Source organism: Fundulus heteroclitus, chromosome 21 (genome assembly GCF_011125445.2).
Source record: "Fundulus heteroclitus isolate FHET01 chromosome 21, MU-UCD_Fhet_4.1, whole genome shotgun sequence".
In the NCBI taxonomy this organism is placed as follows: Eukaryota; Metazoa; Chordata; class Actinopteri; order Cyprinodontiformes; family Fundulidae; genus Fundulus; species Fundulus heteroclitus.
The window spans coordinates 9,616,466-9,636,324 of NC_046381.1; the positions used below are offsets into that span (position 1 = coordinate 9,616,466).

Sequence of the window (19,859 nt, forward strand, 5' to 3'; positions counted from 1 at the left end):
AGGATTACCAAAGTGAGTTATTTTTGCTAATTTCCAGGATAATGAAGGAGAAAATGATTTATTACATTCTTTAAACTCAGAAGTTTACATACATTAAGTTTAATAGGTCTTTAAAAAATGTGGTTGAAAACTCAGGTGTGTGATGGGTTATTAGCTTCGTCTCTCACATCGTTTGAGTAGATTGCAGGATTGATCTACTATCATAATGGGGAAGTGAATAGAAATCAGCCAAGACATGAGGAAGAGAACTGCAGACCTCCAGGAGTGTCGTTCATCCTTGGGTTACACTTTCTAAAGGCCTGAAGGAGCCACAGTCAAATAATTACATGCAGGTAAGCACCATGGGAAAGTCCAGCCATCATAAGGTGATAGGTTCTCGGTCCCGGAGATGAGTGTGTTTTGGTGTGAAGTGTGCAAATTAACCCCAGAGCAGGAGCACAACTATGCCGTGAAGATGTTGGCTGAATCTGGTAGGAGAGTTTCATTATCCACACGAGCCCTGGACAGAAAAAAATCACTCAAAGAGGAAACATGGCAAAATAACAAGCCAGGTTACCGTTGGCAAATGCACTCATAGGTCAAAGAACTGTATCTCTGGAGACACAATATGCGGTCTGATGAATTTAAAATGCACTTGTTTGACCATAATGACCATTGTTAGAGTTGGAGATCACACAGAGAATCATGTAAGCCTGAGAAAACCGTCCCAACTGTAAAGCAGGAGGTGGCAGCATCACGTTGTGCAGTAAAAAAGCTACTAATAATAATCTAAAATAATATAATGTAAAATATAATATATAATATAAAATAAAAAAAACATGAATTTATTGTGTTTTCAAAAAGGTAGTTGTTCTGGGGGAAAAAACACTAAATGAAATATAGATATCTACATATATATATATATATATATAGATATATATATATAATATATATCTATATATATATAGATATATATATATATGTATATATATATATATATATATATATATATATATATATATATATATATATATATATATATATATATATATATATATATATATATATATATATATATGGGGATTTTATTACTTTTTTTTTGGCCATTTGCTCTTTTCACACCTGGACCTTTGTTTCAATAAAGGCATGAGCCTCTTGCATGACCCTAAGTTGCTCCTGAGAGTATGTCTGGAGAACTTTCCATAAATCATCAGCGGGGCTTTTATTGAATCTCTCTATGCAAATCTACTGCTCTGTGTTTCCTACGGACACAAAGCAGGGACGTCCTGCTCAATGATGCCGAACGGTTTTTCCTCAGTTATGACAAATATTGCGGAGAGCTCTGCGCCTGCCTCCAGGTTATTGTCATCGCACTGTCATCTCGTATTTTGTGCGAAACGTGTGTGTCCATGCGTGTGTGCGGTGCGCGCGCACGTGTAACGTGCCAGGCAGGTCAGGTCTGATTGCGCGCGCGCGCCCTCCTCCATCTGCGCGTCTGCACGACTGTCCGCATAGCCGCCGACACCGCCGCTTCTGTACTCCGAGCGCGCAAAGCCATCGCACAAACTTTGATAAGCTGGATCCTTCGCGCAAAGGAGCAGATCCCATCGTTCTTTTCCCTAAAGTGCAGAGCGACTCGCTAATTCTGGGTGATAAAGGTGAGTAAACCGCGAGAATTACAGCACATTAGATTAATAGACTATGCGTTTTCCCTTTCTCCGATCGACTTAATTTCTATTGGGATAGCAATTGCGCATGATCCACAAGTGTCTCCTGAATCAAATGGTGTCAGTTTAGATTGACTGTTTTGCATACACATGTTCAAATGTGTGCTTTTAAAAATGTTCCGCATGGTTAAAGAGATTTGGCCACTTTGTTTGCGAATTTCTGGTATTGTCGCGCCTATTTAATTTCGGGTACCACTTTGTTTTCTATTTTTTTTTCTTTTGGTGCCCAGCTTAAGAATAAGATCTGGACATGGAAAGCACTCCAGTTGAAATTTTTAAAGAAGACACTAAGTGCCTGTCCGGGCTGCTGGAGGACTGCCCGGTGAATTCATCGGTCTGGATATCCGGAGAAAGCCGCAATGTGACCCGCGATGATGAGAGCTGGGAGCAGGAGAGCATGTCCCCCATCATCCCCATCATCACCGCGGTGTACTCCGTGGTGTTCGTAGTCGGCTTGCTGGGCAACTGCCTCGTCATGTATGTGATCATCAGGTGAGCTCATGTTTCACTTCAGACGTTTATTTTGGTTCGGAAAATGCAATAAGAACAAAAAAAAAAAAAAACATGTTATTGCGGTGAAAGAGGGATGGACGCGTTTAGGTCTCAATAAATTAGAATGTTATTGTAAAGTTGATTTCAGTAATTCAATTCAAACAGTGAGACTCGTAAATTATAAATGGATGATTATGGATTACGACTAATGAAAATACATAACTTTGTTTCTTAGAAAATTAGGATATTACTGGTAAAATCATTTTTTGAGGCAGAAATGTTGGTCTACTGAAAGGTATTTTAATACTGCCCCATTAATGTGCTTAATACTCGGTCGGGGCTCCTTGTTCTATGACTTATCAGTGTGGGGTGGTATTGAGGTGATCGTCCTCCAGGTGTTAGGGAGCTCATGTTACTTTTGTAGTGTTCATCAGCTGCTCTACATTGTCTGTTCGTGTGTCTCTAAGGGCTCTGCTGGTGCAGCTGTTTTTCTTCCACTCAACTTTTCCCTAACATGTAGCGCTCTGTGGACAGATGCCTTCTTTGGCATTGACCTTTTGCTGCTTACCCTTTATGTGGGAGGGAGGTGCCATTGACTGTCTGCTGCATAGGCACTCTTCCCTGTGATTGTGTAGGCCATTATGTGAGTGTAACTAAGCATTTCGGAATTTAGGGGTTTTCATTTCCTGTACGCCATAATCATTAGATAAACGCTATTATACAATAATATTCTAATTTACTGAGATGCCCCTAGGATCCCAACATCATTTTGGTAAACATTACCCAGCTAGAGAACTTTGTGTCTCTGCTTTCTTTTCTATGTAGGTAGTTACTTTCTTGAATAAAAAGAGGGGTGTTTTAACATCTCAGTATACAGGGTAAGATAGCCTACTGTACATATCAAGTGCCGAAAGAGTCATAATGTAAAACAAATTTAAATATTTTTGTCTATTGTGTATAGTTAGATGAAGTAAAATCATACAAAAAATGAGTAAATGGATTAATGATTATTTAAATGTGGCAAAAAATAAATACGTTAGTAAACAGTATTTTCTGTTAGCTTAGGACACATTACACCAAAACATTCTGAAATAACCAATTATTTCAGTAATTAGTTTTTAGTTTTGTCCGAATAATTTCTCGTAAACAATGAATTTTTATAAGTGGCAATAAACCACTGTTTTGTGAAATACCGACAGGTGTACTCCAAGGATCAGTTCTTGGTCTGCTTATTTGTAGGTAATGCTTAAATGATAGGCCATATTAATGTCCTGGCGCAGGCTCTTAGGTGTATGCTGACTCTCACACTGTTCCCTCCCTCTGCAAAGTCTCTATATGTCTTTATTTTGCAGTCTTACTATGTAATTGAATTTTATGTTGTATTTTAGTTTGACAGTGGTGTAATGTTGTGATCAAGGTGGTGCTCTAATAATACTCAAGATTGTACAACCCACATTAAGTTGACTTTATGCAGTCAGTAAAACAAAGTCTTTATTGACTTAAAGGTGCATATCGACGTTATTTGACTTTTTTTAAAAATGTGTACATCAGTAACTCACTCTGGTTAAATACACAGTTTTTATGAAAGATTATCACATCCTGCTGGCGTATTAGTTGTTATTTTGGTGTTTTATGCTTTGTTTTTGCTCAATTGGTTAGTAAATAAAGCCTTTCGGGATTTTTTAAAATGTATTTGTGATTTTAATGGAAGTTCGTACTGCGCATGCTTAGTACGGGTTAAAACAAGGAAGTGGCTAACAGCTATTAGCATCTCCAGGGGAAACAATAAAGAATGTTTCAAGATCTAGTTAAGCAAACCAGCATTGTTATAGTTCTGCGATACTGTCTTTAGATACCGGCACTGTATATATCTGTTTATATCTGCTAATTGCACCCGGCACTGGGGCTATATTCATCCACAAAAAGGACCATCAAAACATTATCAGGATGGAGGCTTGATGTATATAACCTTATTTTATCATGATCAAACTGTTTTTGGTCTTTTTTGTAAAGCATATAATGTGGCTATATATGGAGCTTGAGCACTGTCTGTAGACCAAACTAAGACATGTCTCAAGTCATGCCTCTCTCTATTTCCCTTTCTCACCCATTGACTCGTATCAGTCTATTTGCAAAGGATAAAAACACAGCAGAACAGCATCACCTTTCAGAGGAGCATGTCTAGAGAAGAAGTAAGTAACTCATAACTTTATTATGTTGTTAGCAAGAGAAGGTTTTGAACCGATGGGTGTGCTCTCCGCCATTTTATGGGCAGGGTGTGGGTAAGCCCTGAGTGGCAGCTGTTCGCGTGCACGTACGAGCACCCGTGGCCGGCCCGGCTGTGTAAACAAGAGATTGGAGAACAATACAGAGAGATCATGTGTGATGTTTACCCATAGTCCATTTAAAAAGATACCTTTAGTTCTTCACAATTTTTTTTATTTCTTAGTTCTATCTAAAAATAATTTTGCTTATTGCTCCTTTAAGAAGACGTGATAGTTCATCATATCTGTAAGAAATCAACAACTTTAAACACTGGTTTGAAAGCAACACCTGTTCCTAAATAATAATTATTAAAAAAAATCAGAAGCAGTGGTGTTAGACCCCAAAGCGGTTTGGTAACCAAACTTCACTGATCATTCATCAAATCGTGGTCAGTCAGGTGGGCTGTACCTGTACCTGAGGGTTCAATTAGCCAGCATGTTTTCTTGGAACAAGCATATTGATAAACAACAGAACATGACCTGGAAAGTTTTAGTATCCTTGTTGCCCTTTATGTCTGATCTTCCAAATCTTGAATTGTTCTTTACAGCTTACAAATTTATTTAGATTTCAATGACTTTTATATTTTATGTTGAACTGTCTATACTGTCAATATTTGATTGTTAAATTACAACATTTTTTACTGTCTCTACTGTCAATCAAGGTTCACGTCCCCAAAACAAGTTTCCCCACAGGGAATATAGAAGTATATTGAAATGGATTGACACAGTTTTTTATGTAGCTGGAAAGCTTTTTCACTGAGTTTTTAACACAACAGTTTTTGGTATTTTTTGTTAACCTGACTCCCGCCAGATGGATGTAGTTCCACCGAGCTCCACACGGCTCCACACATCCATCTGGAATCGCTGCTACTGGGAGGGTTTTCAGTACCCCATAAAATGAACGAACCAATCAGGATCGCTGGGTGGGATTTTCGTTGAGGTGATGCATCAGAGAAGTGACTGTTTGGATTCAGACAACAATGGCGGCTCGCAGCGAGGAAGCAAGCCCATTATGGATGACTTTTCCCCGGCAAAAGCTGTTCCAGGAAATGTCCCCGATTTCTGTGTATCGTGATGGAGTAAAAAAGTTTATCGCAGCAAGAGGTATTTACCCGGCCCTGCCGCTGTCCAGTTTGTCTCAGCAGAGGAGCTGAGACACCTTCCCCGCCCTGTCGGCGTTGCAGATCGGGCAAAACAAATCAACCCTCCGACAGAGACTCTGTGCCCACCCGCTTAGCAAAATCAGAGACGTCCCCGGTTTTCATTAGAGAAATCTGGTCCCCCGGTAACATTGATGTTGCTTTTTCATCAGTGTTGTCCAAGCTACTGATGAACATTATTTATTTAAAAGAACACCAGAGAACAGCTTTGATGGCTTTTGTTAGTGGAAACGATAGTTTCGGTTTCGATGTGGTTGAAGTAGCACGTCAGTAAAGATGACAGACAAGTGGTTTATCCAATCATATGCAAGGATTTTTGATAAGGCCCCTCCTTCTGAAATACAACTCGAATGGAGCGATCCCAGATGGATGTGAGGAGGCCTGAGGAACAAAATCCATCTGGCGAGAGTCAGGTTAATTTTTTGTATCAACAAAAGTGATGTTCCACGTCAACTGTTTCTGTCAATTTTCTTGCTTGAAGGTAATAATTCAAATCTAAAGATCCCCACTGATTAAATCAGTCTAAGAAGTAACATATGGGTGTTAATGTTGAATTTTTATTGAAGAATTGAAAAATATTTCAAAGAACGTTAAAGAGAGTTGCAAAAGCAGTTAGTTAAAGTATCGGCTAATTGAATACTGCAATGTTCTTTCCCCATTGAAAATAATCTGTGACTTATTGGTCAAAAGCAGCATTTGCAACAAGCCGAGGCACTGAGAATGACATAAATCAAGTGCTAAAAGGCCACATTAGATCACACTTGGCTATGAAGAATTTTGAAATTGAACTAGATTCTCAAATCTTAGGCTTATTTTTAAATGTCCATATCCAGGGATTTTTGAGTGATCTTTTGACACCACTTAAAGCTGCAGGTTCAGTAACTCATGGAGCATCCAGTGGGGCTTGATTGATACCTTTTCTATAAAACTTCTTTGGGACATTTCTCAGTCTTCTTAGACATTTCTGTCTTAGAGGGAACATTGCAGAATTAAAACTGATTCAAACTGAAGCAAGACTAACTAAAATGATAAAATAATTTTGTCTTGTGCACTTTGTTGTGACCTTGAGCAAGACACTTTGCCTGCTGGCGGGTGTCATAGGGCCCGGTGGCGCCAATGTATAGCAGCCTCGCTTCTGTCAGTCTGCCCCATTGCAGCTGTGGCTGCTAACATAGCTCACCACCGTCAGGGTGTGAATGTGTATGTGAATGGATGAATGACTGACTGTAGTGTAAAGCACTTTGTGGTCGTCAGACTTGATAAAACACTATAAAAGTACAAGCCATTTACCATTTCATCACTCTTTATTACTCTTTGCTTTTTGTTGTTGGGCTGTAAGTACTGCTTAAAGGGTAATTCAACCCCAAATCATCTTATTTTTTAACTAAGCTGTGAACAAGGTTGTCCTCTAGTACTGTCTACATATCCTGGTCATTATTTTTAAAAATTTGTGCATAATTGTTGAAATCCTGCTATTGTGTCTAAAATTGTCAGTGAAGCGACCTCCTAGGGTTAAATGGTGGTCTTGCATTGAGTTTGGTTGATGTGATGTAATTCGGACAGGGTGATGTTGGCAGCTCTGCCACTGTGGGGTATAAAAGCAGCTGCAACTTGTGCCTCCATAGCGAGCACTGTTGCACATCTCAAACCCTCTAGCAACTTTTTTTTCTTCAAAGAAGCGACTAGATACAAATCCACCAACTTTTTGTGTTACTGGCGAATTTACGTGAAAACAACCAATTGTTCTTCCGTTGGTGTCTTGAGGCAGCCGGGAAGGGGCTGGTGTGAGATCGCGCTGAAGTTGGTTTTGTGGTGGATATTGGGTATTCGCGCAGCAGACAAAGAGCGGCAGCCCCAGATCAGCCTCCCTGTATCATCTCGAATAGGAAGCAGTCGCCACTGAAGCCGTGCAGCACGAACCTCTACTGTCCAACCTAGGACTAACTTCACCGCGGTTGCTGTGAACTTCCCTCTCAGCCTTCCCTCGTATTGAAACCTGCCTGCAGTCAGAGCAAAGAGATTAAAAAATGAATCATGATGTGCAAAGCTGCCGGTTATCCCACCTGGATTACAAAGCGGGAAATAAATCTGATAATATATAACTGTACCGATCCTGTCCTCCATTGCCTCTGCAGCATTGGGTTTGGGCTTCACTGAGTCAGCGCCTTGAGCCAGCAGCTCAAACTGAAAATGCCCATTCCCGCTGGGCTCCACAAGCCTCCGCCAACCTCTGTGGATGAGGGTATGAAAAATCACCCACCTCAAAAGAGAGAACCTTGGTGTAACTACCAGAGTAACTCTGCTCACTTCCTTATAAAAAAAGATCAAAAACCGTTTGACCATGATAAAATACATCAAGCCTCCATCTTGACAATGTTTTGATGGTCCTTTTTGTGGATAAATATAGCGCCAGCACCGGGACCTATTAGCAGGTATATACTGACGTGGTGACATCCTGCGACAGTATCGCAGAACTATCATAATGCCGGTTTGCTTAATTAATAAATCACTTGTAAAAAATAAATAAAGTGGCAGATTGGCGTGATCGAAGACCAACCGTTATTAATTTAAAAAACAATCTAAGAGCAACTTTAAGAACCTCATATCAGAACATTTACTCACGTCAATCAACTCTGCTGTCAAATCTGAGTCTCGGCAGGTTTAGCGTCTGTGTCAGTGAACACCAACGTTCATACTGTATCCCTAGCCGTATTTTAGAATACGTAAAAATTGTTGCTATACAAAATAATTGTCAGCATTGTTTCCATAATAAATTGAACTAAATATTTAAAGCTCTTAAAGCCATAAATAAATTTAGCCTTTATGTGTGCAGTTAAAATAAATCGTAACTTTCCTTTAGTGAACCTGTTGAGCAGGTCAACCACGGCAGTGTTAGCCCCTCCCATTTCCTCTGACGAGTGAAGCCCCGTCCACACGAAGACGGGTTTGGCTGTTTCCAACACACCGCTTGATCGAATAGGGGATCCCATCCAGACCAAGGCGTAGCGAAACTGACATCTGAGCCTTAGACCTCATCTCGCCTCTCCCTAAACAGGCATGTGCGAACACAAACAACAATAATGGAGGACTTGGGAGTTGTGGGTGTGTTTCAAACATTACTCAGTTTACTGTGGATTTTACACAAACACATTTTTCCTCTCTACTGATCCCCTGTGGACCGCTTTGTCATCAGTCCACACAAACGGCTCATTTCTCTCTCCTGCGTTCGTTGTTTCCACCCTTCCTCTTTCTTCTTCCTTCTTTACTTCTGTTGGAGTGTTACTGCGCCACTCACTGGCGTGGCGTAGGTATTACAATGCCGATTACGGCTTTGCGCAGTTTCATCTGTACGCTCAAACGTTTCTGTGTGGATACGGTGTGAATGTAGGCTGAAAAATTAAATAAAATCATTATGTGCTGCAGCAGGCAATCATAAAATTATTGAATATTAAAATAGTTTCATATACTTTTTCAAATTTATATATACACTGTTAAGATCTTATTTAACATTTATTTACTTCTTTGTATATTTAACAACTCATTTATGTTACCTCCCATTTGAATTATGAAAGTCACATTTAAGCAATAATTTAAGTTTGCATTTATTTATTAAACTGTAGCAATTTTGTTCTTCCACAAAGAAAAATCAGAAACATTTGACTTTTTCATTTGACTTTGAGGCTCTGATCATCACAGGCCAAATTGCATTTAGGTGAGGGAAAGGTTAGGATGTGTGCTGTCAGTTCAAATTCAACATATAACAGCAGAATCGCACTGATTCGATTCTGCCTCCTTCAGAGACAGAAATAGCTTGTTTTTATTAATCCAATAACTCTCAGGACCTCCAAAATGTAACAACGGTATTAAATAAATCATTTAAAGTCAGTTGAATGGGATTTTAAGTGCAACTGAAACTGGCTGCTTTTAATCACACTGATATCCTGCAGCTTATTGGACATTATTTATGATCTGTGAGGGTGACAAATCCTCTTATTATGTTATGTAAAAAGCAGACGTGCCACACGGGATGTTTCAGGCCATTGACAATCAGTGGAAATGGGATTGATAGCTCTACTTGTAATTGAAGGAACATCTTATCACATCAGTTGCAGAAAACACTTCCTTTAATCTAGACGGTCTTTGGGGGACAATTTAGCTGAAGGGAAGGAAAAGGTTTCATGATTATTTATTGGAAACAAAAAATTAAATTACACTAATAAACAAGAGTCATAAAACAGGGTTTTGCTTTTATGAAACACTTTCAAAGCATCTATTTTTGTGCTCCCATTTCATTTTGTTTCCTGGAATTAACGCTGCGAGATACGTTTGTACATTAACCCTTTCCTGAAAAATCTTTCCATTTTATATCAACAGAAAAGAAAAAACATAAAAGACTGTTTGCATTGAGGTGCCCGACGAGAACATTTCCTGAATGCTTCATGCAAACTTGGAGCTAATGTTTCTGCATTTTCAAGATATAGATAATAATCCCCCCAGGTGTGTCGTTACAGTGTTGATTATTCAATCTTAATAGCCTTGCCATCCTAGTAATCCTGGCCACATATTGCTCTTTTGCAATATGCCATATTTGCTACAGAGGCTGTTAGGGATGTTGCGTAACCTGACCAATATCAGTTTAGGAAACCACTGAAAAAATATGCAACAATTATGGCAAGAAATCTACAAAGGTATCATAAACACTCCCATTTTTATTACCCCAAGAGGGATAAGCATGTAGGAAAATGGATGGATGGATGGATGATACTGAAAGTAGTGAGTAACTAACTTCCTGTGGCAGCAAGCTGAGCTGGAGTATGTAGAGATTACAAACACCTCAGGTGTGACCGTTAATTTACTTCTTTATCTATAGTATTACTATATGCGCTCACATAATTTTTAAAATGCCATCACTGAATTCCAGTTTTCTCTGAAACATTACTCTCCATCCATGCAGATGCCGTCTCACTGCCATTCAAATGTAGGAAACTTGAACTCGGTAGTACCCCTCCTGTCTTGAAATGTAAGGAGTTAAAAATAATTCACGATTAGCTGTAGGTTTAGATATTATCAGTCATTGTGCCACATGTTTAATGTGAATGTGGTGTTATCTAAATATGTAAGGCAGTAGTTATTCATTGACCACGAGCTTGATGCTTAAAATGGCTGGGTGGCCATCCTGAGGGTAATCTAGACTTTTAAAGTGATTGATGGTTTTCTGACAATTTGAGAGAAATGTCCATTTTCTTTTTTGTTATGGATTGAGGAATATAAACTGGTATTAGTTAAGGATTAACTAAAGAGTGGTACTGATGAGACTTGACGTAGTTATCACTATCACGGATGTGTGAGTCACTGTTAGCGTCAACCCCTTCCAGTCGACCAAGAATGGACCATTAGAGATCATTTTAGAGAGATTAACTGGACTACAGTGAACTGCTTTTGTCAACATAGCACTATAGGTTGTTGCGTTTACTCCTTAAAATAATTTTGTTGATTCCCTTGCTTCACTGCGCTGTCTTGCTGCATCTTTTGGTGGGTCACGCTAACATCTGCCTCAGTGTGACCCAGAAAGCGACAACTACCTAACACCTGTGCTGAGTGACAGCATTGCGCCATCTGCAAAGCAAACCCAGGGGCTAGTTCAAAGAACAATGCTCTAAGGAGGGTTTTTCACTAGACAGAGAGAGGAAGCGGGTCCCTGGACAGTCTGCTTTTTAATGAGTTTTGTCTTTCTGCTGTAAGTGACCAGGTGTTTAAAAGGCTGAACTGATCCCCCCTTTACTAATCTCCTTTAAAGATAGATTAGAATGGGAATAACTGAAGATATTTACGTTTGGGTTTCTGGGAATCAGATAAGCTCTGAATGACCATTACCATTTCCGAATTTAAATGACATTAATTCATATTTCAGATAATTCCCCTTCAATTTCTTTAGCAGTAGAAGTAGTGTTGGCTTCATACACAGACAACAAAACATTTATCTGAATAAGACAGGTGTCTTTATGTTGTGAAAACAAATGGATTAATTAATCTAAATAAAGTTAAAACCAGGAATTTATTGTATTTTCAAAAAGGTAGTCTTTCTGGGGAAAAAAACACTAAATGAAATATAGAAATCTACCCATATATATATATATATATATATATATATATATATATATATATATATATATATATATATAAATTTCAGATTTAGAATGTTTTTCACATCACACACAACACTTGCACAAACATTTAACGTGATTCTGTATGTAAATGGGGTGTAAAAAGAAGGAAAGTAGTAATTTAGCACATCCTTAGCAAATGATGCTTACCATTTGTTTTGTTTTTTTGTTTTTTTTGTTAACACGGTTTGAGCAGTCAAAATCTTACCGTCAGTAGATAACTCTCTCAGTGGTTTTGCGTTGATGAAATAGAGGTATTTCCTTAACTAATTTATCTGCCCACTGCAGCTTTTAGCTAGCTCAAAATGTATACATTTCATTTCATGTCAAAACAACTTTAGAAACCTATAAGCAGCCATAACATTAGGGGGCTGATCCTACTGTCCTTGTGTTAATTAACCACCAGAGATACTTTTAATATGTGCTTTGAAAACATTTTATCTGAAGTAATTTTCTATAATCTACTTATGTCCTGCTGTGAGAAATTTTTATTATGTTCTATAAATATAATTAAACAGCAGGTGGTCACTTGGAGTTGTCTTGTTAGATAAAGGGACAGATTCAGACACGTTTCATAAAAGTAAACTGGACCAGACGTTGGTCAGAGTCAAAACTAATGGAAATGGTGTGTTTTCATGTTTTCATGACCATTTCAGTGCATAATTTGGAAAAAAATTAACTTAAAAAAGACCGATAAATAGTTTAAGTACAACGATTTTAATGTTTTCAGTAGGTATAAAATGAAAGGGATGAAATGGCAAAGGGGTGTTAAGATTCTGGCCCAGCTGTCTGTCTGCTGTCATTTACCTCCTGCACTTCACATCTGTGATCCTCATCCCACAGCAGCCCAATCAGGCGTATTCCTTTCACCTGTTTCCCTCCCTTCTAATACTGAGGCCTTAAGGACCTGTCTCAAGCCTCACCCCTCATGCTACAGCATGACAGAGAACCCTCTTCTGTTGTCCGTCAGAAATACGGATGAAAGAGCGAAATGCGTCAATTTCTGAAAACGAGACGAGCCAGACAGGAAGTCAGACCCAGGAAGTGTAAAATGGATCTGGTAATATTTCTAAATAAAGGAGGAAGAGGGGCAGGGCTGTCTTGTAGCATGACCGGATCCAGTCTGGATTGCTGTGCGGCACATTTTGCAGTTTAAGCTAGAGTTGGCGATTTTTTCCTCTTCTTCTCATAAACATGTACGCAGTTTACTTCTTGCAATTCTCAGATTAGTTGTAGTTTTTACGGGCTTGCAACTCTCACAGAAAATTTGTTTTTAACCTCCATTTTGTGAATATATAACGTATTGGCTACTTTCATGGTTTAAGGACGATTTTATCCAGTAGAACAAAAAGTGTTTCTGAATTGGATTACCAACTATAGTGTTAACGAACAGCCTGCACAAGGAACGTGGTAAATGTGAAGCTGGCTTCAGTCCTGTCTGCCTGTCACCTCCCAGACTTCTGCAGAGGTTTTGCCTGCCTGCACCAGGGCTTGATTTATTATTTTTTTTAAGAAACTTGTTTAAGGCTAACACCGTGTCTGGCTTGAATATCAGGTTCTCTATCAGTCTGTGAATTACAAGGGGTGAATTGACCCAGAGCTATGTGTTTGATTATGGTAGAGTCTACTTGTACTTTGAACTCAGATTTCCTGGAAAAAGGTTCTCATCATAAATAAAACGAGAACTTCTGAGGTAGTGTAAACTCTAAATGAGGAAGTTGGAAACCACTGAGCTGCCTAGTTTTAGATATCAGAATCAGAAATACTCCAGAGGTAAATTATTTTCGTTACACGCTCCAGATATACAGATATACAACAACATTTTTATATATATATATATATATATATATATATATATATATATATATATATATATATATATATACACACACACACAACATTCCACACAAAAAATGTAAATATATACATATCTAACTATATATATATATATAGTTAGATATGTATATATTTACATTTTAAATTGAAGTGATATAAACCTTTTTTTTAGCACTTCTGATCATTTACCTCATTAAGGCAGATGCATACATAGTACTGTAAAACCTTTATTTGTTCCCTGATGATTAAATAAATAAAATAAAATGAAATACTTTATTAGTAGGTTGTATTGCTAATATTAGCTACCGACCATTAATCAACAACTGATTTGTCTGACTTTGAACAAAATCGCACTCTACCCAGGTGTAAGGTTGTTCTGAGAACAGAGTCTGCTTCTTAATGAAGACTCCCCCCCTTCACACACACACACACACACACACACACACACACACACACACACACACACACACACACACACACACACACACACACACACACACACACACACACACACACACCAAAGTTTGGTGAGCTGTCCCTTTTGGCCTAACTTAGCCTCTGCATTAATCTTCATGAACATGGCTGACCGATGGCTCTGTGTGTTCGGTGTTTTGTTTTAAAACTTTAAATTGAACTTAATGGGTAAACTTTGCGGAAGCAACTCTACTGAGAAGGCCATCATAATTTAATGAAGCTTAAACAAAGCGATCGGCAGAGGTCTGCAGTGAGCAGCACGCCATACATGACAATGAAGTGTGAGTCAGGCAAATTGTGTTTCTGATTCAGGAAGGATTTCTGGGTTAATGCACTCTGCTTAACACTTAATGAGTAAAGAGGAAACGTCTTCCACAGAGAAACAAAAGCTAAAAGCTGCTGCTGATGATGTCTGGCTGAATGCTTGGCTTGAGTCGTATATCTCAACAAGAGAGCCTTGTGTGCTGCATGTTTAACAGATACACAAAGATGAAGACAGCCACCAACATCTACATCTTCAACCTGGCTCTCGCGGACGCACTCGTCACCACCACCATGCCCTTCCAGAGCACCGACTACCTTCTGAACACCTGGCCCTTCGGGGAGGTGGTGTGCAAGGTCTTCATCGCCATCGACTACTATAACATGTTCACCAGCATCTTCACTCTCACCATGATGAGCGTGGACCGGTACGTGGCTGTGTGCCATCCTGTTAAAGCCCTGGACTTCCGCACACCCATCAAAGCCAAGATGATTAACGTCTGCATCTGGATCCTGTCCTCAGCTGCAGGGATACCTGCATTTGTTCTGGGGGGGACACAGACAAACAGCGGTAAGGAAATACTTTCATTCCTGATCAAATTTAGTTAGTTTTCCATGCATTCAAGGTTCTAAATTTTACTAAACAGACTTTAGGAGCAAACAAATCTTTCAGTTTTAGTAGGCATAGTCTGGCTTGTGGGTTCACACAACTCCCAAATTTGTAACAAAAATGTACAAGGTTGTATTTGTTTTATTTAGAACAAAATAAGCAATGCTATTCCATACTGCTAAATTATTTTACATATTATTGTTTAAATGTAGGGGATAAGACAAGACAATACACAATAATGGGTTCCTGAGAAACAGACATGATTTTAGCAATATCTTTGGGGAAACCAACAATTTTGTTTAGAATAATCTCTAATCAGTGTATAATAATACAATCTAGTGATGACAAGTTTATATATGAATTTATTCTATGAACAATCCAGTTCAAGTATGATCAAAGTATATAGGATTTTCAAGTAAAGATGAACAAGTCGATTTACACTTATTTGAAACTTTAAAATTGGCTTTTAGTTTTATTAGATGATAACATTGGCATTGTTACTGACTTAAGCCAGGTTTATGTTTATGCATCTGCATAGTACCTTTCTTTCAGGCAGCTAATCAGCAATCAGAAGTAACAGGTGGGGGGAATTTAGCCCTCTCATCTTCAAAGAATAATGCAGGTTATTACAAATTTAAGTGGAAGGACAACATGTTTTAGTAAAAGGTGCAAAAGCAACACAGATAACTGCAGCATATTTTTATCAGTCATTTCTTTTCTTATCTTCTGGAAATTTTATTTTTGCGTTTCTTCTAGCTGTTAGCCATGATCGTTAAAATGAACCAAAATAGTTCATGTAAGACATATCTCTGCTTGTTCTGAATCTAAATAAGATAAATTTTACCTTTATTCTGTTAAATAACTATTCGGTGATATTTCAATTTATCAGGCAAATGCAAACTGTTGTCCTTTTTTGACATACGTGGGGCCCTTATGGGTCACAAATTTTCCTTATACCTCAGATAGGCCTTAGTACCTCTCTCAATTTTTTGGCTAGTTTATAGATTGTACTTTTATTCTTAAACAATTATATTATCAGAAGAACAAGCAAAGTGTTCCCAACTGCGAGCAGATATCACAAGAGAGAGATGAAAGTGGAAATTTATGAAAGAAAAAAACCCTTCTAATCTCTTTGTTCCCCCTTTCTTTCTGCAGACATAACTGAATGTGCCTTACAGTTCCCCGAGCCTTACGCCTACTGGGACACGATGATGAAGATCTGTGTGTTTGTGTTCGCCTTTGTCGTGCCTGTGCTCATCATCACCGTCTGCTATTCCCTCATGGTCCTGAGACTGAAGAGCGTACGGATGCTGTCCGGCTCGCGGGAGAAGGACCGCAACCTGCGGCGCATCACGCGGCTGGTGGTGGTGGTGGTCGCCGTCTTCGTGGTCTGCTGGACGCCCATACACATCTTCATCCTGGTCAAGGCGCTTGTGAGCGTGCCCGAGACAACCGCCATCATGGCCGCGTACTTCTTCTGCGTGGCTCTGGGCTACACCAACAGCAGCCTCAACCCCATCCTCTACGCCTTCCTGGACGAGAACTTCAAACGCTGCTTCAAGGACTTCTGCCTTTCAGCCAAACTGAGGGGGGACAAGACGTCTGGCAGCAAGAAGGTGCCCAGCACGGTCCGGGCCACCGCCATCCCCCTGGAGAACCCGGACAGGACTAATAAACCCACCTGACTAGCGGTGGAACTGTCTTCAATTTCCCAAATGGGAAAAGAAGACTCCCATGACCTGGGCCTAACGCACATCACTTCAGCGATGTAGACTTACTCTGTTGTGAAAGCTGATCCACCTCTTGTTTTCATAATCACCATAAGGGGGAGCAAAGCTGACAAGACGTGTCAGCAACTTTAGCTTAAAAGCACATGAAAGTCATCTGTTTGACAACTTCATCCTCTTTGGTGTTTTAGCATTTGAAGGTGATGTATTGAATTTGCAGGCGGATGCAAAGAAGACAGTGGTTTAAAGTTACCTATGAGAAGGGTACATTGAGAGGGGAGGGGTCACTAGCAATGCTTATGAGTTTGCTAGCCCTTCGTTTGGCCTGACAGCCTTATATGTCTTAGATTTTTTATGTGCGTTTAATCGTGGAGATTACCAACTTGAAGTTACCAAATTTATTTATTTTTGTGTAATTTGTTTATATTGGTTGACTTGTGAATCTCCCTCAATCACTCATGACCCGTCTCCATATATATATATATATATATATATATGTATGTATGTCACAATAGCATAATTAAACCCTACGTTTTAATTGGATTTAGTTTTCATGTGTCACCCTGGTATCATTTTGGGCCCCCACCATGGATCTCCTTTTTAAAATACCTTCTAGAGGTCCCTCTAGCAGGCTTAGGAAAAAGCATTAAAAGAAAATACTACATTTACCCAGTAGGTGCATCTCAGTGAATTGAAAAAACATCAAAATGTTTATGTATTTTAGTAAATACATTCAAAAAGTGAAACACATTACATTACATTGATTCATAGAACATCAAACTTCATTTTTATGATTATTGCTCAAAGTCAACGACAGCCTAGTTTGAATGTAGAATGTTACTTCACACCAATAACAAATGTTTTTTTAACTATTTAAACTTTATTTAATGGCCATTTATTACTCATTTATTGATCCATTACACAAAGACTAAACAATATTTAAGGTGTGATTTCTATATGTGTGTATTACAGCTAATAAAAATCCAACATTCTCTTTGTCGCCAAATCAGAATATTAGATATATAGGACCAACAAACCAGGGTTTTTAATCCAGAAATGTGGTGTCAAGGACATTTTATGGCTTAAGTAATCATAAGGAAGGCTACCAGCTATAAAGGAAAGGTAAGCCAAAAGAGGGCTTTGCTATTGAATATGTTTGCTCCCAGCGTGCTGAGATAGTAATGGACCATTGAGTGGAAGCAAAAAGGATGTCCAAGCTACAGGGACCATCGTAGCCTTATGTTGTGTCAAGACCACAGGCTGTGGTACAAGAGCCGCCACACCCAGAGATATTCAAGACATGGACTCCAGCTCTCCCATCTCTGATGCTAAGCCATCCATCCAGAGTCTATGCCCACTTATCTGTGCGGGGTTGTGAGGCTGCTGCCTTTCTCCAGCTGCCATTTGGCAAGAGGCGAGGTACACCATGGAAAGGTTACCAGTCCATATTAAGCCATTCCTTCTTCTTTTCTTTTCATTGTCACGTCCTGTTGCACGTTTGACACCTGGAGCCGAGTGAATGGTAGGACCAAGGTAGGTTCATTGGAGGTCCCTGGGAGGTCAAGAGGGAGGGTTGGCCACCAGAATCCAGAGTAGCTCCTGCTACCCAAAACCAACCTAACACATCCCCAGGACCCCATAGGCCACCTGACAGGACCCCATCCCTCTGGGCGTAGCCCGAGCACCCACACAAACAACCCACACCACACCCCACCCCTGCAAGGTCAATCGTTACACACATCAAGACTCTGGTGATGTGTGGCGTTGCATATGTTAAGGAAGAAGGGATGGGGTCCAGCTCCACAAATACAAAATTTTTTTTTTTACAATTCTAGCCCTTGTCCTGGATACACCAGTGAGTGGAGGCTCCCCATCCAGCTCAACAAGGCAGTTATATTACAGGTCCCCCCTTTTTATCTACCCCAACTTTTTCCTTCCACTCAACTTTCCATTATTATGCTTTGACAAAGCATCCTATAAACGGTTAGCTTGTTTAGATGTTTTGTGGAGGATGTCAAAGACTGTCTACTGGACAGTTAGGTCGGCTGTCTCCCCATGATGGTAGAACCTAACACAATCCTTCTGTATTAAAAAGCCCTTTCATTGATGCCATGCCACATTCTTACTTTATGATACACTTGAATTGGGTTTTTATTGGCTGTGAACCAAAATCAACTAATTTTTTACCAAACCCAGAGATGAAATGTATCACTCTGTGTGTCATGAACCATATAATATTTCACCTTAAATTTTTCTTTTAAGTTTCTGCAAAAAAAAAAAAAAAATCGATTTATTGATACGCTTCTGTAGGTGCAACTTTGTGTAGCAAAAATGAAAAAGGTGCATTTTAAAATTTGCCCTTCACTAAGAAAAGCATTTTGCAAGTGAAAATTAAATTAAATAGGATCTAAATAAGTCTAAAAAACAAACATGATTTACAATTATGGCCACATCAAGATATGTCTAAAATTTAACTCTTTTTTTTTTCTTCAGTAAGTTTGATATTTGCCAGCAGTGCCTTTCACAGTCCAGGATTTTAGGCTTGTCTGAGCGATGTGTGACATGTCTGGAGTCAATTAGCAGTTTTCCCATGAATTAGTTTGGCATGTCGGCGGTTTGGTTTGCGAGAAACTCTGAGAGTGGACGTCCGCCAAAAGCTTTTTCGTCTCCGTGAAGTGTGTGAATGGAGCTGATTGGTCGCAGTGTGAGAAAACTGACTCACGGATGGACTTTGAAGTTGCGTAAGAGTCGGTGGCGGGTTAAAAATAGTCAACCTACAGCTGCGTCACAGTAAGCTTGGCCAACAGGGAAAAGGAGTGGAAAAAAATAAAAATAAGAAATACAGGATAAATCCTGGACTCAAATGTGCATTTAAAATTTGTCCGAGGGCTCTCCGTCAGTTTTCACCTCTTCAGTGGGGTCCAAACTGATGCACTGTAAAATTGTACTCAGTGTTAAAAATTAATATATGCTTTTTATGGCTTTTACAGTGATGACATGTTCTCCTCTCATGCTGTAAATGTCGTGCAATCTGTTCACATGAATGGCAGACTTTACAAGTTGTGGACCTGTAGTCTATATAAACACCTGCACAACTGGGTTGTCCGTTTAGGATTTTGTAAAGACTACAAACAGGACACCTTTGCACAATCATCATGTAAATAA

At 39.3% G+C, this 19,859-nt stretch overlaps 1 protein-coding gene across 2 annotated transcripts in view; it reads left to right on the forward strand.

Annotated features, from left to right (window-relative positions):
• LOC105918113 (kappa-type opioid receptor) overlaps positions 1–17,156 on the forward strand; it is a 69,395-nt gene extending 52,239 nt beyond the window's left edge. Inside the window, exons 1-4 of one of the 2 annotated variants that reach the window (XM_012853125.3) lie at positions 1,484–1,637; positions 1,937–2,198; positions 14,576–14,928; positions 16,123–17,156. In XM_012853125.3, coding sequence (XP_012708579.1) covers positions 1,957–2,198; positions 14,576–14,928; positions 16,123–16,652 — 1,125 coding nt within the window. In that variant the 5' untranslated portion in view covers positions 1,484–1,637; positions 1,937–1,956 and the 3' untranslated portion in view covers positions 16,653–17,156. Of the gene's footprint in view, positions 1–1,483; positions 1,638–1,936; positions 2,199–14,575; positions 14,929–16,122 lie in introns of those variants that run through there. The other variant, XM_036125610.1, reaches the window with a different exon arrangement.
• Positions 17,157–19,859: the final 2,703 nt, after the last annotated feature.